This window comes from Orussus abietinus, unplaced genomic scaffold (assembly GCF_000612105.2).
Source record: "Orussus abietinus isolate OABI.00-Male unplaced genomic scaffold, Oabi_2.0 scaffold163, whole genome shotgun sequence".
Taxonomy (NCBI): Eukaryota; Metazoa; Arthropoda; class Insecta; order Hymenoptera; family Orussidae; genus Orussus; species Orussus abietinus.
This window is the reverse complement of record NW_019394880.1, coordinates 57,898-79,586: the sequence shown is the minus strand read 5'-3', so window position 1 is coordinate 79,586 and position 21,689 is coordinate 57,898. Positions and strand designations below refer to the sequence as shown.

General features: G+C 40.4%; 1 protein-coding gene across 2 annotated transcripts in view; it reads right to left on the bottom strand.

The window, feature by feature from the left end:
* LOC105694288 (disabled homolog 2-interacting protein) overlaps positions 1 to 20,145 on the bottom strand; it is a 142,878-nt gene extending 122,733 nt beyond the window's left edge. Inside the window, exons 1-3 of one of the 2 annotated variants that reach the window (XM_012415099.1) lie at positions 19,914 to 20,145; positions 10,174 to 10,286; positions 830 to 871 (exon numbers count right to left, since the gene is read on the bottom strand). In XM_012415099.1, the coding sequence (XP_012270522.1) occupies positions 830 to 871; positions 10,174 to 10,286; positions 19,914 to 20,145 (387 nt within the window). Of the gene's footprint in view, positions 1 to 829; positions 872 to 10,173; positions 10,287 to 19,913 lie in introns of those variants that run through there. The other variant, XM_023433379.1, reaches the window with a different exon arrangement.
* Between the last annotated feature and the right edge of the window lie 1,544 nt (positions 20,146 to 21,689).

Genomic DNA, 21,689 nt, shown 5'->3' with positions numbered 1-21,689 from the left:
TGGTCTCTCTGTGATTGGCTCACCGCAATTTTGATTGATAAAATTGGCGAAACATTTTTTGTTTTAAGGCGATACGAAAGTGGCGTCTGAAGAGGCGATTGTTTATGAAACTTTTCTTCAAATTGAGGGTGTCGAATCATTCGAAATTTTCCTGCGCAAATTTAAAGGCCTTAAAGAAGATACATTTCATGAAACTTACTATTCTAAATTTCATTGTAAACATTTCTTAATTTTTTTTTACAAAAAAATGAAATTTTATGACTGACAAGACCTGTCTTAGGGTCTCTATATTCACGTGGCAAAATTTGAAACAATTCGGTACACGCAGTTTGGAAAAAAACTTCAGAAACGATTCTTTAGATGCCACTTTCATAACACCTTAACGCTGCATAATTTTGTGCCACCGCTAAGAGCGATTTTTACGATTAACAATTCATATAAGCCGTAGATGAATATTTTCACAGTGGATTTATAGTTTTTCGAGTTCGAAGAGAAGGAAGACGTGACGGAAGGAGTGAGAAAATGGTTGCAAGAAAGAGCGAGATACGTGAAAAATGATAAAAGTTTGGAAAAATCGGGCATCATAGTCGGTAAGTAGAGTGATCAAGGTCGGTAAAAGAAGAGGCCACATGCTGCCATACCGAGAAGAAGCGAGAGGGACCATCAAAAAGATTCAAAGGAGTGAGAGAGGAAGAAAACGATAGACCCACAATGTGCGACAGGAAAATTTACACAAAACGACGGAAAATACAAACACAAAAGAACGTAAATTAACGAACAACGAATTACGACGAAGACTGACACAGAGATGCTCGGTGAGACAACAAACCTTGTTATGAGACTTGAACATACAGGCCGTCCCCGCGAATAGCTGCATCCAAAAAAGTAAAAGAAAAGAGATTTTAGACGTTAATGAACAATGCACTAATTATTCAACTAGAACATTGTAACAAATACCTCTGGTATTTTTATAAGCGATTAAATTCGCGAAATGTTCGTACTGAAAATGTCATCCGAATTTTTTTATAGCGGGTATAAATCAACGTAATCGTTCGTTGACAGTAGAACGTGATATCAATAATTGCTTGTGATTTATTAACAATTTCTTAAACTACAGCGACAGTGGATAGATTAGTATTCCGTGATATTAACGAAAACATCAAATTTAAAGTCCACGATCGCTATAACGATTGATAAGGGATTATAGCGTTTATCGGCTCGTATATCATCGTAAACGTTATCGCAATTAGCAGCTGAATCGCCGTGCCTTTTTATGCCCTGCTTCCGATCTGTGCACTCATTAAGGGGATGTGAAAGTGGCATCATGGTGAACTGCTCATGAAACTTTTTTCCGAACTAGATGTTTGAAAATTTGTCATACTAATATGAAAGTTCTAAGGAAGATCCTGACACGTATAAAATTTCATTTTCTTTCAAATTCGTTATAAACATTTTCTAAGTTTTTCATAAAAAATCAGTTTTCACCTTCCTTGGGAAATCGATATTCTCGTGGTCAAATTTCAAACGATTCGGTACACCCAGTCCGGAGAAAAGTTATTTAGAAATATTTTCTAATCCATGAAATTTCACTCCTCAACATTTTTTACTCTCCATTTTTTATTCCTTTTTAAATCTGAAAGCGTGCCAGCGTGACTATAATTTCGGCTAATTGTCGGAGGTCGCCAGAAGAGAAGACCTGTCAATCGGCGGTCGTAAGTCGACCTTCTCGACGCGATAGAGCGAACAGCTGTTCGACTCGCGTTCGATTCGATTTCGTGGCCGTTAGGTCGCTTTTTTGTTCGGATTTACGAGCGAATCGCTAACGAGTATCGACGCTAGCGAAAACGCCGCGTAGGCGCGCGATTCCTCTTCCGGGACACGATCCGATCGGCGCTACCGCCGGATCGATTATCCTGGATAAATCGATCGGGCGAGTACGCGCATTTCGCACGGGAATAAGATATCTCTAGTCTTCGCCGTAAATCGCCCGTAAAGGGGATCGCTGATCGCGGGTCGACGGCCCCTTTGATCGCGATCTATCGAGCCCTTCGACCTATCGCGAGTATGTGGTCTCGAGATCACTTTCGTTCGCGGTTATTAGGAAGAAAAGAACAAATTTTGCACTTCTAGCAATCATGCCGATGAATTTTCGCTGTTGCTGCGATAAAAATTGCGCCAATAGAAAAAAATACTTGCAATTTTCAAATTCACTGTCAAACGTACACTGAGAAATAGAATTCATCCAACCAAAGAAATATTTTGTACATTCAAAGAATAATTATTTGACTCAAATGAAATTGAATTAAATCGGATGTAACATTTCTTCGGAATTATCACAATTTATTTCAGTTTATTTGAGGCAGATAATTATTTTTGGAATTAACTAAAGATTCTTATGGTACTATTTAAAGAAATAGTTCTGTGGTTTAGTGAAATCTTTTTCTCAATGTAAGAATATTTTAGACAATTTATTTTTAAAGTTTCAACGAACGCCGTCAATGATTCATTGTTTTAGGTCTACTTGAGTTTGCAGAAACGCTCGGTTAAGATTTTCATTTCCGGCGACGTTTGGTCCCTCGACGCGTTTTCGTCGGAAGTTGGCAGATCCGGAGCGGATTCCGAGATTCGTAATTAGGCAACGCCGGGCTTTGGTCTATTCGCCAACCCTCGCAAATTCCTTCCCCTTCTGTTCAGCTTCGAGGGAGAAAATTCCTATAACGATGCCTGGCTCTATTCTTGTTTTGCCGTTTACCAAATCCAGGTACAAAGCGTCCGTTCTACGCCATTTCTCGCCTGTATAATTATATCATCCCTTCGTCTTTTGCGAGTTCAACTTTCCGACCTTCTCTTCTCGCCTGGACTTGTATAAAGGGGTTTAAAATACTCGACTCGAACAAGAAAAATGGTTAATACATGGTCATTTCGCGAATTTTTGGGCTATCTTCCGACCAGCAAAATTCCTGGAAAGATGATTTTGCCATTATGACGTTTTACCGAAATAAAAATCCGCCCATGTTATTCTGTGAATTTTGAGGACGTCGGTGAAGCAGTAAAATTCTTGAAATGATGATTTTGTCATGATAACGTTTTACCGAAACGAAAATCCACCCTTGTCGTTCCGCGAATTTTGAGGACCTCGATCGAGCAGCGAAATTTCTGGAAAGCTGATTTTGACAAAACAAAAATTCACCCAAGTCATTCCGCGAATTTTGAGGACCTCGATCGAGCAGCGAAATTTTTGGAAAGCTGATTTTGACAAAACAAAAATTTACCCAAGTCATTCAGCGAATTTTAAGANCCCCCCCCCCCCCAAAGCATCAGAACTGGAAAGCATGACGAAGACCAGGGCACGACGACGATAAACTTTTAAATTCAAACGAAATTTGTGGAGCTAACCACCGAGTCGAACGGGTTACGTGCATTTCGGAGGTGGAATTACGGCTTCCGGCTGAAACGCGATGGAATTACGGATAATTAAATTCTTCAGAAAAGGAGACGAAGGCACAGGATTTTACGAGCGGTAATAAAATCCCTATTTGAGGCATCAAATATATCCGTAGGCGTATTCAATTCAGTAATGGATACATTATCAACGATATTGATTTCAAGTCTTGTAACAGAAGCGACCTCTGGATGCATCGCGGAGGGAAAAATGGCGGCGAAGTTATGTTCCATTCCAACACGAATTCGCATTCGCGTCTCTGTGGATGACATCCGGCTTTCCCGCTCGTTAAACGACCACAGGAGATAAGGGACAGCTCGAAACGACTCCTTCTGATCCTCCAACGAACGAGACGTACATTTTAATCCAATTTATATAATTTCAGACGAGTAAAAAGCATCTTAATGGCTCTTCGCAATTGGACTGCCCTGCGCGCCAAGTATACAGTTATACAAGAGTGTAATAAATTGTCCTGTGGAAATTGTAATTTTAGTACAAATCTCTAAAATATACTTGGAAATTTCATTAGCGAGAATTTCCTCGGATGTATTTCAAAGTCCCTCCAATTTCTTTGTGGATTTATAAAATCTGTTAAATTGTACTAAAATATATTCATAAGTTTCATTATTGAGAGTTTCCTCAGATTTATAAAAAAAATTCCTTATTTCGTCGGTTTATCTTCAAATGGATTAAAATTTCCTCGGATTTAAGGAAAAGTCTTTAGTTCTAACCACACTGATATCGTGATCATAATTGAAAATTTCATTCGCGAGATTTATCTCGAATCTAAGAAAAATATTAATATCCAGTTCCAATTTTTCACCTCGCGATCAGCGAATCCAACTTCACCATCGACTTCCATTTCCCTTGGAAAAGCCGTCCGAGAAAGAGGATTTCTTCTCCCTCGGCTGACCCTGGCAGTCCTTCCTCCACTTCCGGTACTTCCTCTGATCCTCTCTTTCCATCTCTCTCTCTCTGTTAACCCTGAGATACGTGGATCTCTGTACCGCCTTGCTCTCTGTACTCGGCACGTACTTGGGATGGGAGTATTTTTTGCTCGTAGACCGAATTCGCCCCTTCCTTGCAGAAGAACCAAACTCGGGTCGAGACTGAAACGTGTGTATTAAATTGTGTCTCTTCTCATCTCAACCCTTGGCGACGTGAGAGGAATGACGGGCGTGCGATTAAATCTGTCCTCTCCTCGTCGTCTGCGTAAATACCTTCCTTCCTTGTCTCTTCACGACGAAACGACTTCCGCCAGCTCGCTGTCACAGAAATCGTTTTTTCCTGGGGTCATTAAAGTGATATGAAAGGGTCATTCTATATATACAAAACGTCAAAATATTTATAAAACTTTCCTCCAAATTGAGTTTACCGAATCATTTGAAATTGTAGCACGTGATTATGAACGCCCAAAGGAAAAACGCGGTCACCGTGAAATTACATTAAAAAAAAAAAATATGGATTCTTGGTTCTAGTTTGTGATAAATAAAAAAAAACTTGCTTTGCAAAATGCAAACTGCAAAAAAAAACAGAGACTGGCGTCTATTTCACAACTAAATTTTTCTCAGTCTAGAAGTGAAAGCGGGCAAAGGTTTGTCAAAATTCGAGATATCGAGGTCTCGTTTTTCTCCTCATTTTGGTGGGCGAGGTCGAAGCTTGAGGAAAAGGCGTAATTCGGCGAAGTATCAGCCAACGTCGTCCCGTTGATAGCTCTCACTTTTATCCAGAGCTTCTCCGAGCCAATGGGGAAGCTCGCAAGTTTCCCCACGTCGTCTTTTACGGAGATGGGCCAAAGCTCATCCCCGAAGGCCAGGATCTCCATGGGGATCGATTTCCTCCGCGAAAAAGAAGTCCTTTTCGTTTCCTTCTCGTATAGAAAGGTCGGAAAAAGCAGCCAACTCCCTTTCCGAGTCAAAATGTTGAGCCTAGAAAAAAAATGCCTAACCTATCAGCTCTCTTTTGGTCATACTTCACTTTTTACATCTTACTTTCAACCTTGTACGGCCTGTTAGGTCTAAAATAGGACCTTAATTCAATAAGAGTTACCTTTCTTACGATATCTCAAAACCCATTGAACGTCTACAATTACCCTGATAAAAATAATTCATTGAAGTAAAGAAATACTTTGTTAATTCTAAGAATAATTATTTGACTAAAATAAATTATCGTAATTCCGAATAAATGTTGCATCCAATTTATTCGAGTTTACTTGAGTCAAATAATTATTCTTTGCATTAATAAAATATTTCTTTAGTTCAGTGAAAATTTTTTCATGGTGTAGAGATTTTAAGGATGATAAAAAATTTCAACTCGGGATGTTTCAGTCGTGTCTCGTCTAATCGAACGAATCTGATCATCCGTAGTGAAGCCATAACCTCAAATTCGTACATCTTGAAATTTTCCACGTTCGCCCTCCCATGAATCGATCGATAAGGAATGCACCGAGGAATTCCAGATACCCTGAGAATTCCGTGGAGCTCATGTACCAAGAGGAGGAATTTTCGCGAATCGAAAGACCCGAGTGCTACAGCGATTTCTCGGGAAATGAAGGCAACGCGCATCTTCTCTTCACATCGAAAGGGTCGAAGAACGAGTCCACCATTACCGTCAATGGAAGTCTCGTGCCAAGGGAAACGAAAGCCCGATCGTGCGTGAACCGAGTCGCCGGAAGCCCGTCTGGAACTATAAAGATACACTCCACCGACGCTTTGAAAAGCCATTTCCCTTTCAAGAAAGGAGCATCGCGACGGCGAATTCCAAATGGACGACAAAATCAAATCGGAATTTTTGATTATAAGAAAACCCGATATCGAAGAAAAACCCGCGAAAAATGATTTCCACGCTGAACTTTATAATAACTGGATAACTACTATCTCAAAAAATTGTTTAAAGAATTAAAAGTGACCATTGATCACGATCACAACTGATATTCCGGTATTTACGCACGGAAAGCAGCCGTTCAAAAACAGCATTCGTACGATTACTGAAAAATGTGTATAGAAGTGTTCCATGAATTTTGTCGCACCCTTTGACAGAGTAAGTAAGTGTCGACTATCTAGTCAGTACACGAAAGGAAAAAGTTTATTGAACCAGAGGAGTATATCTTCGAGTAGTACGAAATGTTTTGTCAATTTAAAGAATAATTGTTTGATTGAACGAATTTCGTTTCTGTGTGTATGTGTATAGTGACTTTCTATCGTGAGGATAACCTCTCATTCGGGATTTTTTTGAATGCGACAGTAAATTTTTCAGGTTTAAATTCTGTTACCGTGAATGTGCCAGGAATTTATAGGCTGCAAATCATTCGAAGGAATGATCCCGTTCTTCCTCTGGGAAAAAATTCGAATGTGGGGAATAGAGAGAAAAAAAATGAATATATGTATGGAGACGAGGTCGGGAAAAACAAGTCGTGGCATTCTCGGCGATAGTCCGGGGAATGGCGATTCGATTCCTGGAAATGGCACTCGCATCTTTCTCAAAGTGAACTGAAGTAAAATAGGACGTCGGGCTAGAACGTATCGCGCGCATGCGCGCAAAGAGGTCCAATTAATTAAGGACGTCACGGAAATTGAATGGCGCTCGCCGGCTTTCATTTGTCCCGACACTCGCCAAAGACACCATGACGATTCGAGTCGGCTACGGGGAAGCCGGAAGTGCGCTCGAGGATTTCCACTTGCCGTCTGAGCGACGTTTCGGGTCGAGGTTGACCCTCGTGAAAGCCGACGGCGTGTTCGAGGATCACTCCCGAGAATTCTCTGGAAATGGTCTAAACAGAAACGCTCTATCAGAATCGAAACAATTGTGAAGAAAATCCAAATAATCTCGGGAAAAATCCAAACGATTTGGGAAAAATCCAAGTACTTGGGAACAAAACACTAACAGTTCAGAACGAAATATAGACAATTTCAATTCAGCGCGACACACATCCGCAATAAATTGGTAATAATTACTCCCCCTTCCATTTCAATAACCTCGGAATATGTTATTCAAGCGATACGAAAGGGGCGTCTGAAATATCATTATGACACATTTCTCTCACCTGAGTGTACCAAATCGTCTAAAATTTCACCACATGAATATGGTGGCCTTAAGGAAGGTCCCAATACTCATGAAATCTCATTTATTAACATTTATTTCTCATTTTTGTGAAAAAAAAAATATATAAATATTTGTGTATTCATTCATTTATGTAGGGACAAAATATGTGATAAATTCAGTTTTTATCATCTTTTTCATTTAGACCATTTTCATAATTACAGGTAAAATTACAGAATTTGTGAAAAATCGGGCAAGAGAGGCCGCTGCGCGAGGTCAGAGGCGTTTTTCCGTGCACGGATATGCTTTCAAGGAAACATGATGATCCACGAGGGAGAGCTCATAAAAAGTACTCGCGATCGGAACTTAGATCGAATTTCCATGCGCCCCTGGAGTGGCGCAAGGCAGGGACTTCCCTTACATGTACATCGAGATAGAGATGCGGCCGCGATGGAAGTGCACTCTATGGGCAGAGTTGCAAACTGTAATTCACTCGAGAATATTTTTCAAACATCTCGGGCCGTGAGGCTGAGATGCAAGACATCGAGAGGCGAACCTCTAAGAGATTGTGGTTACGATTTTGCACGATCCAATTTATTAGTTTTTCTTTAATATTTAGTTAGACGAACCTCTAAAACAAGGTTCGCGTAATAATTATAAATAACAATAATCAATCATTGCAGAAGGTATTCTTTTTTAATAATCGACTTTTCTGATACATCTTGAAAATTAAATCTGAAAAATCCAGGTTTTCATCATTTTTTTTGTAACATCCGACCCACTTGTTTCCTGTAGAAAAAATTCTTCATCACCTTTTTACAAAATCTATCGAACTGAATTATTTATATAGGAGCACTGTTTACACAGGCGATTTGGTACGCACCACCGATGGAAAGCTGTGCTCCTACGAGTTTGCGGAATTTTTTTCCTCCTAAGGTGCATCGGAGTCACTGACTACTGCCCTCCGAAATGTACGTGCCACGACTGCGGTGGCCGTTCCGAACCACATACAGTTCATGGAGTTCACAGAGGAGGGTGGAACTTCTAATCGAATTAGAGGTCGACATCCCCTTAGCTTTCAATACTCGAGGAGAGATTCGAGCGTTGAAGCAGCCGAGAGAGCGATTTCGCGCTCCTTTTGAGGCGTCCTTTTTAGATTCGATGCAATTTCTATGCAGGCTGGTTTAAATCTAGGATTTTTTCTAAAAAAAAAACCCGACAAGTTGAATTTTATCGAAAAGACCAGAAAGAAACCGGTTTCAATTTTTTAAAATTTATTTACGATTTTTCAATAAAGTCAATAGTTCAAAAGAACAACTTTCTGCAACAAGCAATTATTGTAATATATAATTATTGCATAACCGTGTTATGCGATAAATAAAAATCATTACAAAATATAGATTACCGACCTTACTGGATAAAACTTGGACGAAATTTATTTTTTGGATTTAAGTGTGGTTTTCCGAAAAAAAGTGAATTGAACTGGATTGAGTAAAATTAAAAGTACCTTATTCTTATTCAACCAATGGCGCGTGTATAATCAAGTGTACGTAGTTTCTCCATAACAGAAAAATTCCGGAAAAAGGGTAAATCGGGTAAATGAATGCTTCTTGTCGTCCCACAACAAAAATGTTGTACTTTCACCCGCCCGAGGTGCTGTTTAGGTTTCTTCCGTCTCTATGAGAATTTCCGAGTTAATTGTCCGCAATGCCGACACGACCGATCGCGGTCACGTACACAATAAGTAAACCGACGAAACGCGTCGGATAAAGTAACTCGAGAGTGCAATAAATTGCCGCGGATAAGGTCGCAGTAACAGGTGCAATTACTGCAACGAGAACCGCAAACTCATACGGCGACCTAATGGAGTGAAGGAGTAAAAGAGGAAAAAAAAAGGAAAAACGGAAATTGAGTTGAAACGATTGCCGGCACGAGGGATTGCAAAAGTACGGACAATCGAAGGGGAGAAAAAAGGAACACCGACGCCGCAACGTGTAATAAAGAGCAGGAACTCGACAGGAGATCATGAACAGTCTCATTCGACTTTACATTCTCCAAGTCTGTGCTCCATTTACTTGTTTTCGAGCCGTTCGAAACCGAATTTAACGACTCTATCACTCTTTAAAAAATAGAAGAGTGTTTTGGGACACCTTGTGTACCGAGTTCGCGTAAGTAAATAAGTATAAACTACGAATTTTTCATCCTGACTGGGAGAAGCATTTAAAAAATCAGATCCGGCTTCAGAAATTTGAAAGCGCTCAAAATTCTCTTGCATTTTATGTATATATTTTTTTTCTTAATCTGCTATCGGTTAAATTTTCCATGGAGAAAAGAAATGATATAGAATAAAATGTGCAGGGCCCCTGCACCTGTTTTCGCAGGTACTGCAGGTGACACGTGATTGGTCAGTTTCATTGTGCCATAACTTTGTAAGTACTCATCGGAGAAATAAAAAATGGAAAAGGAGTTTTCGACTGGAAATATTACTCTCATTCCCTCTATAAAATATGGAGGAGACCCTCTATGAAAGTAAATAAGTGAATGCTTTGAATTTGTCATAGTTCGATCAGTTTTTGTCGCTCGAACGTGCCGAATTATCGTCGTTAATTCCACTGCCGCTAGAAGATGGGACCTCCAGCTCGACGGATATTTACCCGAAAAAAGGTGTGAGTAATATTTTAAACAATACTTACGGCCATGTCCTCGCTCCTGTATGCCGTGAGAGTCTGCTCATCCTGGAGGAGGACGCAATAGCAGGGCTCCCAACACGCCTCTGCCGTGGCATCCCCGACACAACAGTCTGCCTCTGTAAAAAAGTAAAAGCAACATTGTAACGAGATACAGGAAGTACAGAAACTGTCGACGTTAATTTTTGGCACCCTGAAACGCGGCATAGAAAATATACCGCGCCGTTTCGGCCGCTCGGTGGGGAATTTCGCGCGATCCAATTAGCTAATTACGAAACAGGGAGTCGCCAAGAATTACCATACTTAACTCGGATTTGCGATTCTAACCATTAAATGCGAGCACACCGACGAATGTAAATAAGTCGAACAGACGTCGTCGCTGGATAAAGTATATCTAGAAGTTAAGAAGTCAATGTCGACCTAACATCGTTTCTTATATTTCCTGTTATTTTATTTATCTAAGTTTGCCTAGTCCAATACCAATCTAAAATATTTTACGTATTCGTCGTATCGTTTCTTATACTTTCCTTCATATCATTTGTCTAAGTTCGCTTATTCCAGTACGAGATTTAAAATATTGTAAGTATTAGTTGTAAATAGTCTTTCTCCTCGAATTCGACCGATAATCGCCATCTTGGATCGGAGCTATTATACCAATCAAATTGGAAACCACGATATATTCCTTTATTTTATTTACCCCGGTTTGCCTATTCCGGTGTGAGTGAAAAATATTTTGATTATTCGTCGTAAATAATACTACTGCTCGAGTACTTTAATTATTCGTCGCAAATAATCGTTTTCTCCGAGTTCATGACATCTGAAGCACCGAGGTGGTAAATTTAGATGTCCCTTGTTCCAGTCCATGTGTTCCATAACGAGATCGTATCCCAAGTATCTTAATTACCCACTTTATAGCTCCTGTATTTCAATCGTCGTCGCACTTTGCACGTCGGCGAAATCTGTCCCAGATCTCGCACTTTCGCTGCCCGAAATTCGGCCCGATCGAGCGAACTTTCGGCGCGTGCATCTTTGATTTTTTTCCTGAAGAAAGCTATTCGAAAGGCGACGACGTGCTCGTTATATTCCCGTTTCTTGTACCACTAGCCACGTAGTCGTCCAAACTTCGGATGAAGCGCTCGTTGCATTTGACGTACCCAGTCTTGGTACGTGTCTCTTGGGGCTTTCTTGGACCCTAACTCAAAGATGAAGATCTCTCGTCTTGAAGAACTCGTAACGAAGAAGTCCCAAAAGCGTCTTGCTCTGAGATCATAAAGAGGATTTCACATCGAAACCTCTTGCTAGTAGCTTTTTGGCATAACCGTACGAACTATGACATCCCAAATTTGCGTAAAAAGTGTATTACTTGCTTATCGATTTTAGATTTTTAGTATTGAAGAACTCGTTACGAAGAAGTCGCAGGAAAGTCTCATTTTGGGACCATAAAGGCGATTTCACATAGAAATTTCGTAATAGCAGTTATTTGGCATTACTTCCCAAATTGGCATAAAAAATGTATTATTACTAATCAATTTTAGATTTTTAGTCTTCAAGAATTCGCAATGAAGAAATGGTCGCAGAAGCGTCTTATTTCAGAGTTATAAAGAGGATTTCACATTGAAATTTCGCAATAGCAGCCTTTTGGCATAACCGCACGAACTATGACCTCCTAAATCTCCATAAAAAAAATATACTATTTACTCACCAACCTTCAATTGATTTAACCAATTCTTTTGTCTAAGACGTTTATTTGAATAATTCAAATAATTCTCAAAATCGTGATTTTCTTCAAATGTTAACGATTTTGGCTTCTCGTGATTTCTATCGACCCCGTTCGGTAAAATCGATTCCTGGAGGTGGGACAAAAATGGGGGAAGAAAGGAGGTATGTGTGCACGTAGCCTAATCCTCCTAAAAATGGAGATCGCGAGGGAGGAGGAAGACGGAAGAGGAAACGGAGGACGGGTCAAGTGAGTTGCTCTCCGACGAAGACGTCGGAGTGACCCGAAGTTGGTCGCGATGTCGTCTTCATTAGGCACGTGCCTTGTCTGGTTCATTATCGCCTATCTTATCTCGAACTCGTTCCCTAACACCCTCTCTTTCGCACCCTTTCCCTGCGCGTCTCCTCCATCTCCCTCATTCCATCGTGACGCGTCCATCAACGGATCGAGGAGGTGCATGCGGCGAAATCTTGCACCAAAAATGATAGTAAGCATTATAGCAACAAATTATAAAAAAAAATATAATAAAAATATATAGTAAAAAATATGGTGATAATATAGGACAAGTGAATAAAAGGAATCGATTAAAATCGAGTTGATAGCGGAATTATGCAGGGTATTGCGGGATGGGACATCGATTGAGGTATTCGATAAATCAAAGAAAAAACTGTCATTTCTCCTTGACTCTCGGTACTTCTACTTGACTATTAGGCTCACGGTGAGAGTCGGTTGTACAGGAAAATGGAGGCCATAAAGACCCAGGAAAATGTTTCGTCGAGCACCTGGCGGCTTTCGCGAGGAAGAATTGAAGGACGGTAATTATCGGTCATGTATACTCCGTGCCGGAAACGAGACAAATTAGGATATCTCGACTGTAAATATGGCGAGAAGGCATGGAAATGCGACCTGTCTTCCTACCGCCTGTTATCACCTTTTACCACCGGATTCCCTCGGGTACCTCGTTGTTCCGGAAATGCGCGATTCGAAGGGACTCGAGCTGAGTGTTAATTAAGTCGAATTTAAGGAAATTGCAAAGCAAGCTCAAGACTAATTTTACTCATTACTACCTCTTGGTGATGAAGAAATACAAAATTGTGGTGGTTCTGGTCTTGATCTTGCAATTATATTCAGAGCTTAGACTTTGTCAGCAAAACGTACAGGACCAAGGTGAAAACTGTGGTAGCCTTGATCTTGATTTTGGTTTTTCACTTTTTGCAAGCCCAAGACCAAGATCAATTCGCTCATCACTATCTTTTAATGACGAGGAAATGCAAGACCAAGACCAAACCTGCGACAGTCTCGGTATACGTTTTGGTCTTCCACTTTTTGCATGTTCAAGACCAATTCTGTCCCACCAAGCACCGATTTCGAAAGTGGTCGTTCCGTTCACCGAACGAGAGTGTCCGGCGTACTTGGGCATCGCATTCGAGCCGGAGATTGCTCTTTCGCGAGCTAATTGGAGCAACGTCGTTTCGAGTTCCCGCGGAACCCGCCATAGACGATGATAACCAGCCACGTCGGGTTTGGATTTCTCGCCGCCCGATCGAACGTTCGACAGAGAGACCAGTCGACAGAGAGATCAATTTCCGGTCGTTGAGTAGTCCCTTCCCTCGTTACCTCCCCGGGATTCGTTTTTAACGTTGCGATCCCTCAGGTGTAATTGCCGACACCGGACCGAAATTCCGGACACAGGACGAACAAATGTCACCATTTACGAATTTGTTCACTCGGATCAAATGATTTCGCGTAATTTCACTGACAATGAGAAAATAAATTTTCACCGAATCGAATAAATATTTTGTTAATTTAATAAATAATCATTTGGCTCGAATAAACTCGAATGAACTGGATACAATGTTCCTTTGGGATCATGACGATTTAATTGAGTCCATTTCAGTCTAATGAATTATTCTTTGAATTAACCGAATGTTTGGTACCATTAAAAGAAAGTTTTCTTTGGTTCAATGTATTTTTCTTTTTGTTGTATTCATTCATGCACACAAGAAAAAGTAAAAAAAGGACGCCAAAAAAAACCTTGCGAAAAAAATAAGCGCATGTTTCTTGCGTCTCGGTATAACTCTCGATCCAATAAACTGGTATCTGTAAATCGTGGGAAAAAAATCATAAAACAGCAATTACTTATCTATTGTTTGATTACTGGAATACACGCCCTGAGGTGTATTCAATGTTACATACCTAGGTGCACATTGAATGTATTATCTACGCGTAAGACGTATCCGATCACATGGGTTTTGCGGCCTTTAATGGCACCCTAACCTCAAATCCCTCCACCGCAGTTTCCGCGGTCGTTTCTACATATGCTGGAAAACCGCAAACGAGATATCGAAAATGTAGAGACTTTCTACTATCCGCCAATCGGGGAAAGCCTCCGAGTTACGTACATCCGATCAAGGCGCTGATCGATCGATAAGTCGAAATCTGGTGAACATGGCGAATTTCGTACCTCGAGATTTCACGATTCTCTCTTTAAAAAATTATTACAAACTGGAACAAACGCTCCGCGTTTTCCTTTTCCGTGGAACCTGTCCGCTGCTGCGAGGGTTGCGTTTTTTTTTTCCACCGGGAAATCGGTGCAGAAGGCGAGTCGAACGAACAAATCGAACGATTTCGTCTGGAACGAGATCGTCTCTATCGGAGCGTAACGTCAGCAGCTGCAGTTGACACGTTCATTAGGAGTGCACGCAGCTTGCATGTGCAATGGCGGGCCCTCGCAAAGCGGTTCGGGATTCGGTGGAATTTCCTATTCCCTTGGATATAGGCAATCGATCGATGACGATCGCGATTCGCATTTTGCCGACAGCGACCTAAATCCTTCGGCATAAACGGGTTAAAAAAGTCATTCGAATTGTCGCGTCGAGGGTACACGTATTCGGGATACCATAATTTTATATTAACGGATTGAGAACATAATCACGAATCGGCGATCGATCGATGGCGATCGCGATTCGCCTTTCGCCGACAGCGACCTAAATCCTCCGGCAGAAACGGGTTCAAAAAGTTACCCGAAATTTCGCAGTCAGGATGTCATAATTTTTTCTTGACGTTGGAACGTAATAAAAAAGTCACTCGAATTTTCGCGACCCACGTGTTTAGGATACAGCTTTGTATGCACGATTCAAGAAGGCAATCGAAATCGATCCTGCACTATCGAAAAAATTACTGTAATTTTATCACACTTTTTGGGAAGATTCACATAAGACATGGTATGTCAATTTTACAACGCTTTGTCTAAATAAATTATAAATTTTATACATAAATGCAGTAATTTTCCTGCATAAAGGTATAACCCGGTGTTATGAAATTTTTAATTTACGTAGATTCGGAACGAATGTTTATTAATTCACTTTTAAGACATCAGGTGGATGGGTTTATGAATTCCTTGTGGATTAAAAGCGTAGGAAAATTTTGAGCAGTCCCACCGCATATGTCATCGAGTAATGGTCGATCCGGACCGCGTATTTTTTTTCGGACCGAGTAATGATGACTTTTCTGCACTTTCCGCGCAAGTAATGCGATCCCTTCGAATACACTCGAGCATGACGCAATGGTTATTCTCGCCCGAACCGAAGGCACCGCGTGAACCCGACTTCTAGGAGTCGTTTTAGGAACGGCCGCGTCGTTTGTTGTTACATTCCGTCGTGCGGCCGATAAGTGGATACTGGCCTGAATTCTCGACGCCGCGACTACTATGGAGATCGAGGAGCTTTCCTTCTACCGCGTTGCGATTAACCAGGAAAAAAATTACTATTTCCTTAAAAAGAAAAAAAAAGAAAAGAATTAAAGATCTAAAAAATCATGATTATTAAAGATATTTATACCATCCAAATAAATGCCACGTTGGGATTAATCATGAAATATCATAATTTCCTTTAAAAATGAAATATTGTTCGTTTAAAAAAGTTACGATTTTTAAAGACCTTATACCATTGAAATAAATGCCGCGTTGAGATTAACCACGAAGAAATAGTAATTTCCTTTTAAAAGAATTAAATGTTGTTCATCTAAAAAGTACGATTTTAACAATACTTGTATTATTTAATACATACCTGATTTAAGGGTTAATAGTTTGGGTTAAATCAATATTACTCGAAAGGTAATCTTTTCTCTAAAATGACCTTTTCCTGGACACTTATTGCATGATTGTTATTATGTTTCAAGTTTTAGTCGGTAAAAGTAAAATGATCGATGCATCCTAAAAATATCGGGAATAAACGGTATAATTTAAATTCATATGATTATTTTCTTCTTAGGTATGATGGTCCATCGTTAGCTGGGCATCCCATATATCGAAACTCGAGCGAGCAGGCGGTCCAGAAATGCAGATTCATTAATGCGTATTCAGTGATCGGCGATGCGAGCCGATGCACTCGTTCCCACGTGGGGATGCGGTGTGAACGATGCTTAATTAGTGGAATCACTTGGCTGACCAATATGCAACTACAAATAGCCACACACGAGCCAATCAGCCCAGTCCATACGATCTATCCGCAAATTTTATTTTACATTTGGGAATTATTAATGCGTTATTACGATACTAGAAGATCGCAGTACTATGATGGCGAGATTTTGAAAAAGACCCGTATAGGGATCGATCGAAAAATTCATAACATTTTCCCCTTCTTAGAATTTGTACATTAAATACCTCAAATACCATGACACACGTTTGTTACATGCAAACGCTTTAATGAAGATAGAAAGAAAGATAGCGTGAAAAGTGGCGAACGAAAGTGCCTATTTGCACCAACGTGAACTGTGCGATGTTTTACTGGATTCAAGGGACATCTTGGGTCGTGAATACGATTCCTGCGTATATCATGACCAATTGAACACCGCGAAAGTTAATGGGAGAAGCAACGAAAGATTGTAATTTCTCCGCGAGAAGCACCTTCCCAACCAAGTAATGAACCGGGAAAGCAGTTCGAAAGTCGAACGGTTAGAAATCTCGCTGAATTTGTGCCGATTTATCGTGCTACGAGTGCGTTAAGAAAAGAGGAAAAATATGGACGAAAGGAGAAAAAAGCCACCCAAGTTTCCATAGCTCAAGATACGGGTAAAACAGAGCTATTTCAAATTGTTGGAATTATAAACCTGAAGATTGAGGTTTATAAATGAAACAAAAACCAATCTATGTTTAATATGTATAGAGAGAGAGAGAGAGAGAGTCTGGCCCATGTTTAGTGGAGGGTTTTCAGAAACGATAAGAATCGTTGTTTGGATTAAGAGGCGACGCAGAGTCGCACCTCCACAAAGAGAGTCCAGAGAAAGAATTTAGTCATCACTGGTGCTGACCCAGATCAGCAGTTGCCCTTTTGTAGTTAGTTCGCTAGAGTGATTGGAGAAGTAAAGATGGGTCCTCTGAGCGTTAAAGAAAGAATAAAGTCTTTGTTAAATTAAATACAATAAAGTGTATTATTCTCAAATCCCATTTCCAATACAAATATACATTTGAAGTTTTCTATTTTAAATGGTAACAGAAAACCATCTTCTATTTTACAATTTAAATGGATTTTATGTAATATGTTTTGCACTTTTCTATTTTAAATGGAAAATAGAACCATCTTCCATTTTGCAATTTAAATGGATTTTATGTAATACATTTTGCATTTTCTATTTTAAAAACATACATCTTTTAGAATCGTTTTACCCAGCTGAGGAAAAATCGGCCTTTCTCGAACGGCCGGGAAGAAACGTCCACTTTCCGCTCGATCCGAAAATAATCCGGGGTTACCGATAGACTCGCGAATAGTTATCAGCAACCGGTTCGCCGATTTCAATAAGCGAACCGGTCGAGCCGCCTTCTTTTGCCTTTTCGAGATTTTAAAATATTTTTGATGCGCTCTGCTGGCCGGAGTCCTTTCCATCGCGTTGCACGGTTACGCGGATGCTCGTTCGCGGATCGATCCAAGTGTCTGCGAGATTTATCGAAAACCTCTTCCCGATAACGACCTCCGTACACGACCAGAGTATTACGAAATGCATCGTACGCTTTACAGCGACGTAAAATGAACGAAAATGTTGTAATTACGAGGCGCGAAAAACCGTACGACGACTATAAGCCAGATTTTTCTTCGTGCCTCTCTCGTTAAGGTGGTATGAAAGTGGTACTTCAGAAGTCTTGTTTATGAAACGTTTTTCCGAAATGAGTGTACCGTATTGAAATTTTACCACTTGAACATGAAAGCCTTAGGAGAGGTTTTGTACTAATGAAATTTCATTTTTTTTAATAAAAAATAAGAAATGTTTATAAACAAATGATTACAATTAAAATGTCATGAGTGTCAGGACCTTCCTTAGACCTTCCATACTCACGTGGTAACATTTCAAAGGATTCGACACATCTAGTTCTGAGAAAAATGTCAAACGATTGACCCCTCAGAAGCTACTTTCATACCACCTTAAGGTATGATGAAAGAAGTTATTCTATATATACCAAAAAGATGAAATATTTATAAAACCTTTCTGGAAACTGGGTGTACCAAATAGTTTGAAATTTTAATCCCGTGATTTTGAAGGTCCCAATGAAGATCTTCAACTCACGCAATTTCAATTTTCGATAAAAATTCCATTTCCGATTCTTGTCCTGTAGGCATTTTTTCTTCGAGATATGGAATTTTGCGAGTTCCAAGACCTTCCATTAGGACTTCCATAATCACGTGTTAAAGTTCCAAATGATTCGGTGCACTCGGTTTGAAGAAAAGTGTTATAAATAATTTAACGTTTCGATGTATATAGAATGACCCTTTGATATCGCCTTAAATTCCTCCCCCGAGTCTTTGACTTCCGCTTTCCTTCCTCTCTGAAAAGCGTTTCCACATCTCCAGACGGATATTCAATGGAATCCGCGTTTAAACCCGTGTCTAGCAAGTGGCGGGGCACGAGTAAACTTGTCGCGGTAAATCATGCAAGCTCGGAAAGCATTGTATGTTAATGGTGGTCGTTGTGCCGTACGGGAGTAATCGCGCAGGCGCGCCCGTTTCGTTGGTTCGCGACGATGACCCCTGGATGGCGCCAGAGTCGCATAATGCGCTCATCTTCGTTTCGTTTTAATTAAGGAGCAGAGACCTAACCAAACTTGAGGGACATGGACGGCTCCAAGGAGGCACCCTCTCGTCACCTGCATAATCCCGCGTCGCGGAATTAATTCCGCCCCCCTCTTAAGGGGGTCCATATAGGAGACAAGTTTATGTAAATAATTACCGCGCCTTTATGGTGCCGCCGAGGACATCGAGCGACGTATAATTACAAGATTTCCGTTACATTTCGCGAGGTAAGGGACCTTTGTCACATGACTTCCTCGTGAGGGCGTGAAAAACTCGGTCTTTAAGGGGGCAGTGAAAGTGGTGTCAAAAAGGCCTCGTTTATGAAACTTATCTCAGAAATGGATGTACCGAATCGTTTCATACTTTACAACATGAATATGGAGGCTGTAAGAATTATCAGGATACTCATGAAATTTCAATTTTTTTTACACATTTTATTAGAGTAATTTTTTTAATGTGTTATAAAAAAAATAAAAATTCGTGGGTGTCAGAATCTTCTTTGTAGCCTTCATATTCACGGTGTAAAGTTTGAAACGATTCGGTACACCCAGTTCAGAGAAAAGTCTCATGAACGATTGACCCTTTAAGATGTGAAAGTGGCATCTGAAACGTCAAACGTTCATGACACTTTTCTCCGGACTGGGCGTACTGAATCGTCTTACGCTTTACAGCGTGCATCAAGAGGGTATGAGGACAGTCTTGACATCCATCAAATTTCGTTTTTTATAAAAAATAAAAAGTTCCTATAAACAAATTTAAAAAGAATTGAAACTTCATGGGTGTTAAAATCTTCTTTGTATCCTTCACGGTGTAAAGTCTAAAACAATTCGACATATCCTATTCGGAGAAAAGTTTTATGAACGATTGACTCTTGAGATGCCACTTTCTCATCCCCTTAAAGATCCTGGATGAAGTAGCAGATTGAATAGACATAAAAGACGCGAAAATGTGCGAAACGAGAGGCTTACCACAGGAACGGACGAGAAGGTAAAGCGTCCCGGCGTGGACCCGAGTATCGCACCAGGAGTTGGAGTCGACTTGGGGCTCGAAAAGTGACAAATCGAGACCCTCCATGTCGCTTTCTCCGCAGGAGTCGCTTAAAGGTTCGAAGGTCCCCGTCGAGCCGGGAACCTCGTCCTCCAGCCCTTCCTCCGAGAAGTTATCCTCGCCTAATCGTCGATCTCGAGGAGTCAGGGCCATCCCGGTAAGATCTGGTCTCTATAAATGAACTTAGGACTCCTTTTTTCTATTCACTCGCAAACTTCCACGACACTGCACAGTTGTGATCACGAGATTAACGTTTCGTCACACTTTGGATTCGGTTCAACTTGTTTCACTTAGAAACGACATACAAGTCCTGGATTAATTCAACCTGGCCTTTATTTCGGTCTTCAGGTCGAACATTTTCCAACACTCGTCGTTGTCGAAGTCCAACCTGAAATGTCAACGATAAACATCGTTTTTGAAAGGTACGAGTTACGTTCACCGTGATCTTTATTTTTTTATCGAGGTCCAACCTGGAATGTCAACGATAAACATTATTTTTGGAAGGCACGAGTTACTATCGTTGTAATATTTCCCCAGATTCAAGTAATTCAATTATTTTTAGGTGCCAGACCCGAAGGACCGAGTTTGAGGTTAGGAATTCAAGAATATCGCGCCGCAAAATAACGTACAGACCCTCGTTTCACTTCTCCTACACTGTTAAGAAAAACATATTGAAATTTTATACAACTTTTGTTGGAAGTTTTATTCAGACATGGTATACTAATTTTATAACATTTCCAGACAACATTTATAACACATGTTATAAATTTAAGACATGTTTATTCATGTTTCTACAAAGTTCACAAACTTCCAATATGATATTACAAATATTACGGATGTATTTTGAAGTTTTTCATAAGTGTATAATAATTCACTTTTGAAACACGAGATACCAAACCAACCATCGTATCGATACCACAAGTGTATGAATGTTATGAATATTTTTAACAGTGCAGGCTCACCTCAACGTTTTCACATTTATGGAATGTGCTTTAGTCCGTACGTTATTTTCGCAGCTGAGCGTCAAAGTGGAAGATTCTCGAGTGACCTCGTTATTAAATTTAGAAAGTGTGAGCGGAGGTTCATTTTGAGTATAAAAAAAAAATATTAGTGTTTTGACATTTTTCGTCGCGAATCCCCTTTGCGCGTTCCTTAACGTTAGCGTTCAACCAGAAATGATTCATTCAACCGCGTCACTAAAAAAATCAAATTGCCTCGTGATGATGGAACGAGTCGATGATGATCAATTTTTCGAGCAGTAGTTTGTTTTCGGATGAATTTCCGAAAATTCTCTTCAATCTCTGGAAGTCAAATTTCGAGATCTAAAAAAGGCGTGGACACCGTTGGTAGTTGTCGAGACGATGATGAATCTCTCGAGGTCCTTTTTCGGTAGGTCGATTTCCCAGATATTAAAATGTTCCCCCGTTCTCTGGAAGTCAAATTTCGAGGTGGAAAAACCTCCAGACACCGTCAGCATCCGAGAAGGGAAAAAACGCAGCTCAGGGTCTGCGAGCGGCATCTTTCGCGGCCCCTAAAGAAGCTGGGCTGGTCAGCGCCTTCGAAACCAGCCAGCCGAGCGAAGCAGAAAGAAATTAAGTTACGTCGGCCATCGGCTTGTCGTCGTAAAGCTGTCAGTTGTTCAGAAAAAAGGGAGGAAAAAAAAGCACCGAAAGCCGTCGCCTTGCCCCTTCGAAGTC